At 40.8% G+C, this 8135-nt stretch overlaps 1 protein-coding gene across 2 annotated transcripts; it reads right to left on the bottom strand.

Moving 5' to 3' along the window:
• Nucleotides 1–2934: 2934 nt before the first annotated feature.
• On the bottom strand, nucleotides 2935–5225 carry LOC134624255 (zinc finger protein 418-like). Of its 2 annotated transcripts, none has more exons than XM_065470078.1 (2): nucleotides 3815–5225; nucleotides 2935–3452 (listed from the first exon to the last, which is right to left on the bottom strand). In XM_065470078.1, exon 1 carries the CDS (start codon nucleotides 5124–5126, stop codon nucleotides 3816–3818), a length of 1311 nt encoding a protein of 436 aa, XP_065326150.1. In that variant the 5' UTR covers nucleotides 5127–5225; the 3' UTR covers nucleotides 2935–3452; nucleotide 3815. The 2 variants fall into 2 exon arrangements, with proteins under 2 accessions (XP_065326150.1, XP_063325286.1); XM_063469216.1 differs by having other exon boundaries at nucleotides 2935–3449.
• Nucleotides 5226–8135: the final 2910 nt, after the last annotated feature.

Here is an 8135-nt window from a genome sequence, read left to right as displayed (position 1 = left end):
AATTGGACCACATCAGTCCAGCTCTGAGGTCTTTACACTGGCTGCCTGTCCATCAGAGGATAGACTTTAAAGTTCTGATGCTGGTCTATAAAGCTCTGAATGGTTTAGGACCAAAATACATCAGTGACCTCCTGACCCAGTATGAACCTTCCAGATCTCTCAGGTCATCTGGGTCCGGTCTTTTATCAGTTCCCAGAGTCAGAACCAGACACGGAGAAGCTGCATTCAGCTTTTATGCTCCTTATATCTGGAACAAACTCCCAGAAAGCCTCAGATCAGCTGAAACACTCAGTTTATTTAAATCCAAGTTGAAGACTCACCTGTTCTCAGCTGCTTTTGAATAAAGCACCAAATCCACACTTTTAAGCTTAAATGTCAAATTTTACATTTTAACTACTGATTTTATCTACTGTTTTGATTTTATATACTGTGTTGTTTGTTTGTTTGTTTGTTTGCTTGTCTTAATAAATTTTAAATCATGCTTTTTATCTGCTGAACTGAGCACTATATGCAGTCCGCCTTTGTTTTCGCGTCTTTGTTTACTTTGAAATAGTTCCACAGGGCTCACTTGTTTCACCTGGCCTTCTCCCAGCTCCGAGCTGCAGCCAGGGCCTGGGGGCGGGCACTCGGCGCCTGTGATTAACCCCTTACATGCTGCTCAAACATAGACAGGTCTCAGAAAGTGGTATCGGTCCCCGGTATCGGGGGACTTTTAACGAGTACTTTAGAAAATGTGGTATCGAGGCCGATACCAGATACCGGTATCGATATCGGTGCATCACTAGTGGTGATGTCAACAAAAAACACATTTCCTGTTTATATACATTTTTTATTTATTATGGGAGAAGGAGGGAGGAGTGTGCATAACAAAGGATGAATGGACTCAAATATGGAAAGAACAATGGAAATGCACTACCTCACAAAGATGGAGGCAATTTGGATGGAAAATTTTGATTAGGTTCTTAATCACCTCTTACCAAAAGATTTATTATGATGGGAATCCCCCGTATGCTGGAGAAAATATGGACACAGACACCTCTGATATTTGCAGGCAGAATTTTAAAGCTTGGGTGAAATGGGGTCAATGCAGTTCTTAAGCATGCATGCAAATGTTCATTAGTCAGCTGTGAGCGAGTCTTTTCCATTCATCTTTAAATGCCAGATTTTCACTTCAGGAAGCACACAGCCCCACTCCACTGTTGGCCAACGCCCTCAACGACTTTTACTGCCGGTTTGATGAGACATCAAGCAGCTTTCACAACTCAATAGAGAATTCCCCAACAATAGAGACACTTTGGTCACTCATGGTAATGGTAAATGGACTGATTCTTATATAGTGCTTTTCTACTCTCCCATAGTATCAAAGCGCTCTATACAACACACAAACTCCTCGTGTGTCATAGTGGTCTGATCAGACAATATATTTACCCTTCTGTGCCATTTCATGTTTAGGTCAGTTATATTTCTTTGTGCAGTTATTTGGTTTGTTAAGTTTGCAGTTCTTTGCCTGAGTTCAGTTTTGTTTCTTTGACATTTTTTATGAGCTTAACATTAATTACTTTTGTAAATATAAGATTTGGGTTAAATGAATGAAAACTCTGTTTTTCTAATAATTCTTGTGACTCCTTCTGCTTTTTCAACTTGGTTCATCACACAGCCCTAAATATTTGTTTAATGTCCTGGTCAAATATTACTCCAAGGTGTTACTGGAGGCCAAGGTAATGCCATCCAGAGCAAGTATCTGGTTAGATACCATATTTCTAGGTATTTTAGGGCCAAGTATAATCAGCAGCATAAAGTTAGTTGTCACCCAGGTCTTTATATCAAGCTCTGCTGTGTTCAAGCTATTAATTACTGCGCGCAGGAGAGCCAAAACACACATCAAACATTAAAGTTCAGTTATGCCAGCTTTAACCTTGGGATGCCTCAGCTTCTCTTTTGTATCCCCCACACTCAACTCTCTGCATCAGGAAGCTCCTGCCACTGGTCACCCTGGGAGTTTCGTCCTTCTACACCCTAACAGTTAGCAGATAACGTAGTGAAGCATCGCCAGGCAGTTTTCACAAGGTCATGCTGACACAAAATTTGACTCTGACTTTAAACACTGGTCACTTCAGGTGTTGCTCTGATATACAGGAAATGACATCACGGCTCAAACTCTTTGTCAGTAAACCATTTCTTTATTTAACATATAAAATTGTGGTTTACTTGTTGCAGGATTTCATTACACAAACAAGCTGGAAAAAAAAAACCTGCAGAACACATGGATCAATGCATTCTTTAAAAATATAACAGGAAACAGATTTCTTAATCAAACTGCTGGAACAAAGCGAACCACTCAACACAAACACTACAGTAGAACAGTTTAGAAAGCTTAAAATGTAACAAGAGGCACATTTTCATTCATAGCTGCCTCATCAGATCTTTACAGAAGACTCCACCTGAACTCTGTGGAGCCTGATCTCAAGGGTTTAAGTCTGACCCTGAAACCAGAAGAGGATCTTTCTGTCTCTGCAGATTCACTGTGATCCAGAGATGGCAATGATTTCAGTCCTGCATTACGCTGATGTTTGCACAGAGAAGATAATTTAGTAAATGTTTTTGAACATTGGTAACAGTAAACTTCATAATCATTATGCAAATTTTTACTCTGTGAATGGTACTCATGGCCATTGACCAGTGGTTGTTGATCAATGCTCATAAGAATTTGCATATTAATGATGAAGAAATTGACCTCACAGCCCATTGTTCATTCATTGGGCCGGTTTCAGTCGTTATTCAAATGTACTGTTGACAAGATTAACGTAAAAGCAGGAATCAAGACGTAACAGTTTATTTGTAACATGAAATCGTTTCTGAGTGGAGTATGAACTGAGATTACTCAAACTCTTTCACAGATAAGATAAGATAACCTTTATTAGTCCCACACGTGGGAAATTTGTTATCTCATTACTAATACGTTGGGTATAAAAAATTACGAGAAGAAAAAGATAAGAAAGAAAGAAACTCAGAACGAGCAGAGCTGCTGTAACAGGCTGCTGCACACGGGGGGCGCCGTGATGAAGTTCTTTCATGTGTCTGCGTTCATGCTTAGTATGATCACATGACTGTGAAAAGGTTTTGTCACAGTGTCTGCACTTGTATGGTTTCTCTCATGTGTGGACTCGTTTATGCTTTTCAAGCTGACGTGCACTGATGAAGGATGACCCACACTGATCGCAGACATGCTTTTTAACGCCACTGTGAAGGAGTTCATATTGTTTGAAGTCCTTTGAAGTGGTGAAGCCTCTCCCGCATTCTTTACAGTAGTTCATTTTGTCTCCAGTGTGTCTACGTTGATGTATTTTCAGAGTCCTTCAGTGACTTAAAGTTTTTCCACAAAGGTCACAACAAAAGTCTTTCCCACAGCGATGACAGGGTTGAGAACTTGATCCATCTGTGTCGCTCTGCTTCTAAACAAAAACACAAAGACAGTGTAAGTCAGTCCTTAACATTTTTATCCTGAACGTCACCTGAAATAAAGAGCGTCTCTGCCAAAGTCCAATTACATTTTACTGTTTACATTATCACACTCAGCTCAATTTAATGTGCTATAAAAACGATAAGAGTAAAAACATTAAAGTAATACTAGTTTAATGCTACAATAACAATAACACAATTCTCAAACACTATCCCTAAAAACCTGTGATTAGAGTCTGAATAATCAGTCAGAGCTGCCTTTCCATGCAGTAGAATTGCTAACATGCTAACACAATTTGATGAGCAGAGTTGTTTCAAACAGTCGGGCTGACAAGATAAAAATATAAATACATACCTCACAGTAACTGCACTTGTAGAGTCTTTCTGGTGTGGATCTGTTGGTGTCGTCTCAGGCAACGTGGAGATTTAAAAGTCTTCTCACACAGGTCACATTTATAAGGTCGTTCCTCAGTGTGGGTAAACATGTGACGTCGTAACTCTGTGTTTGTAGTAAACTGTTTACCACACTGATCACAGCTGTACACATCATGTCTGGTGTGAATGCGTAGGTGAATGTTTCGGCTCCCTATCCGGCTGAAAGTTTTTCCACAAATGTCACAGCTGTACGCCTTAATTCCAGAGTGGGTAACTAGATGACTCTGTAAGCTGTTACTGTGAGTAAAAGCTCTGCCACACTGATCACAGGTGTACGCTTTAACTCCACTGTGGATGAGTTGATGTGATTTTAAGTTTGAAATGTGCGTAAAAGACTTTCCACACTCGTCACAGCTGAACGGTCTCTCTCCAGTGTGGATGAGTTGGTGTGTTTTTAAGCTTCCAGACTCGGTAAAAGACTTTCCACAGTCTCCACAGCTGAACGGTCTCTCTCCAGTGTGGATGAGTTGGTGTGTTTTTAAGCTTCCAGACTGCGTAAAAGACTTTCCACAGTCTCCACAGCTGAACGGTCTCTCTCCAGTGTGGATGAGTTGGTGTGTTTTTAAGCTTCCAGACGTGGTAAAAGACTTTCCACAGTCTCCACAGCTGAACGGTCTCTCTCCAGTGTGGATGAGTTGGTGTGTTTTTAAGTTTTCAGACTGCGTAAAAGACTTTCCACACTCGTCACAGCTGAACGGTCTCTCTCCACTGTGGATGAGTGTGTGTCTTTTTAAGTGTCCAGACCTGGTAAAAGACTTTCCACAGTCTCCACAGCTGAACGGTCTCTCTCCACTGTGGATGAGTTGGTGTGTTTTTAAGCTTCCAGACGTGGTAAAAGACTTTCCACAGTCTCCACAGCTGAACGGTCTCTCTCCAGTGTGGATGAGTTGGTGTGTTTTTAAGTTTTCAGACTGCGTAAAAGACTTTCCACACTCGTCACAGCTGAACGGTCTCTCTCCACTGTGGATGAGTGTGTGTCTTTTTAAGTGTCCAGACCTGGTAAAAGACTTTCCACAGTCTCCACAGCTGAACGGTCTCTCTCCAGTGTGGATGAGTTGGTGTGTTTTTAAGTTTTTAGACTTGGTAAAAGACTTTCCACACTCGTCACAGCTGAACGGTCTCTCTCCACTGTGGATGAGTTGGTGTCTTTTTAAGTGTCCAGACCTGGTAAAAGACTCTCCACAGTCTCCACAGCTGAATGGTCTCTCTCCGGTGTGGATGACCTGATGCATTTTTAGGGAAGCTTTCACAGTAAAATATTTCCCAAACTCGTCACGGTTGTATTTTTTTCTTCCACTTCTTTCTTCAACGAAATTGTCGGCCTCCTGAGAGCGCTGACTTCTCGATCCACGTTGGTCCTGCAGTGACAGAGATACAAACAGAGGCAGTGATTTGTGGGAAATAGTGATTTGTGGGAAATACATTATTCTAACCGGCCTTTTAGTAGTGGTATTTTTTTACATTACACGTGTTTGTTACATTACACGTCTCCAGATTGTATGTATAGGGCTTTGGAGTTGACGTCACGCCGCGGAGCGCTGCGCCATTTTCGGGGTCTACGAATCAAAAGAGACACTGTGTTGGAACGACGTCGACAAGAATCGTGCTTAAAAGCAGCTCCATAGAAAACGGACGGTATAGAGACCGATTGCGTCCAGAGGCGAAGCAGCAGTACTTGCAGAAAATAGCGTGCTTTGGAAATGTGGACCTGTATGAAACACGGCCGTGGAGTAGAAACCCTGAAGACCAACCGCTACTGACAGCCTCACATATTTTCGTACCTTATCTGTGCAGTCAGCGAGTACAAGTCGTCATTCAAACAAAGGTAAGTCAGCTCGAGTACTGCGTGTGAAATGCGTTTGATTTCCCCCCCAAACATTCAGATTAGTGCAATTCATTCATAAGGGGAAATTACAGTGAGAACATGTGGAGGCTGTTAGGTGGATAACATAGTGAGTTCAGTGCATTGATGAGACATTGTCCTGAAGGATTTAGTTATTCTTTATGGCTAAAGAAATTGCAATGATTTATTCATATTTATTATAAATAATTTAAATATACATCTTGCTTCTGTGTTTGTGTCCTGTGTCACTAAAAATACATTTTATTTTAATTTTATACATTGATTAATGACCTGCAGAATCTCCTTATCATATTAAGTGATTCATAATTGTCACTTTATGCTTTCTCCATCTCTAAAGTGATTACATCCTTGCATTACATACTTTAGGTTCATTTTCTGCAGGCAGGTTTCTGACAGAAAACAGGCAGATTTACCCTATAAAATGCAGCGTTTTATAGATGGACACATAAAGAAATGAAAAATTACATGTATGTGCTAACTTTCTAAACACTGTCACATTTATGATAAAGTAGATAAAACACATTTATGTCAGCCTTGGCTCATAGTTCTTGTCTTTAAATGAACTTTGTGTGTGTTTCAGGTGCTGCACTCTCAAAGACTGCATGAACCAGCATTGCAGCCATGGGTCACTGTGAGCATCACAGGGAAGGTTGAAGCCGCCCACTGCAGCTGTATGGCCGGAGTCGCGGAGACCTGCAGCCATGTCGCTGCTCTTCTGTTTAATGTAGAAGCAACAGTGCGGATCTGTGGCACAAGGCCTGTTACAGATGAACCTGCATACTGGGTTTTGCCTGGTAATGTGACCAAGATACAGCCAGAGGTTGGCCATAAGATAGACTTCTCCTCTTCAGCTGCCCAAAAAAAGGCTCTTGATCAAAACATAAACAGACCATCCGTATTGAAAGGTAAAAGAAGCCGTCCTCAAAAAAGAAGAATCCCACCTGCTACTGTGGAGGAGTTGTCACTGCTATAATGCCATAATGTTTTATCTAGGCGTCTAGATTTATGCCATGTAAATAATTTGCATTTACTGAATATGTACTGACCACTGTTCAAAAGTTGAATAAAGAAACAAACTAAGTTTTGCCTCTTTTTTTATTATTAAAACCACTATATAGAAAATCACATCAGTTACAATGTAGAATCCATGTCATTTATAGTTTATAAAAGACAAAATGTTTACATAAAATCATGACAGTGTTTACATGATATCACCCACTACTAACATTATTTACTGTATCTTTGGGCCAGCTCTGTTCTAGGATGCCCTCTGGACCCAGTGGAGGTGGTGAGTGACAGGAGAATGGTGGCTAAGCTGTCATCCCTGTTGGACAACATCTCCCACCCCATGCAGGAGACTCTGACAGCACTGAGCAGCTCCTTCAGTGGGAGACTGCGGCACCCACGGTGTGGGATGGAGAGATTTCGCAGGTCTTTCCTCCCCACTGCTGTCAGACTCCACAACAAAGACTTTTGCAGCTGATCAAACACACAAACCCACACATGTGCAATAAGACTGCTATACGTGCAATTCTTCTTCTGACGAAGTTGTGTTTTTGTATTTTCCTACTCAGTTGTATATAGTATTTGTATTTCTATTTTATTCTATTGTATATATTATTCTATTCTATTTTATTCTATTGTATATAGTATTTTATTTTATTTTATTGCATTCCAGTGTTTTCTAATTTCTGCTACATAACTTTGCACTTTTGCTGTAACAAAACAAATTTCCCACCTGTGGGACTAATAAAGGCCATCTTATCTTATCTTAAAAAAAAAAAACCCACTATTTATACAGCAAAAGACTTAAGAATATTTAACAGGAGCAAGTTTCATTTTCCCTGGTTTTACTACCACACTGTTCAACAAACGCAGCGAACCTTCACCATCTTATCCAGAAGGGTCACCTCTTCACCCTCACATGGAAGAAGTAATCTGATTGGCATGGTGGTATGTTTGAAGCAGGTCCCTTGTGTAGCGCTGGAACCCAGTCACGATGTGTTTCATCCATTTCATAGGCTGGTTTGCTGCAATAATGCCAATTAATTATAAACTCTATAAAGAGAAGGTAGTTCTGGAAAATCACTCAGTAGGATGTTTGTTCTAATTTGCTATGACCTCAAATAAAACTAATAGGCTATAAAGAGTGATACGAACATATTTAGAACTTACCGGAATGAAAATGTCTGGAGCACCAACAGATATTTGGAGGTGGAAGAGAACTGGATATCAGCTCGTCTCACAGCTGCTATCCAGGCTAGACGCCTTCGTTTGGTAACATCGATACACGAGCTGCCTCATGTTGCTTCCAGGTGGGGAAAGAATGAAAAGATAAACCCTTTTCAAGCTTATTCTCTTGCCGGTCGTGCGATCG

The sequence above is a fragment of the Pelmatolapia mariae genome, linkage group LG3_W, assembly GCF_036321145.2.
Source record: "Pelmatolapia mariae isolate MD_Pm_ZW linkage group LG3_W, Pm_UMD_F_2, whole genome shotgun sequence".
Lineage (NCBI taxonomy): Eukaryota > Metazoa > Chordata > Actinopteri > Cichliformes > Cichlidae > Pelmatolapia > Pelmatolapia mariae.
This window is presented reverse-complemented; position numbering and strand designations above follow the sequence as displayed.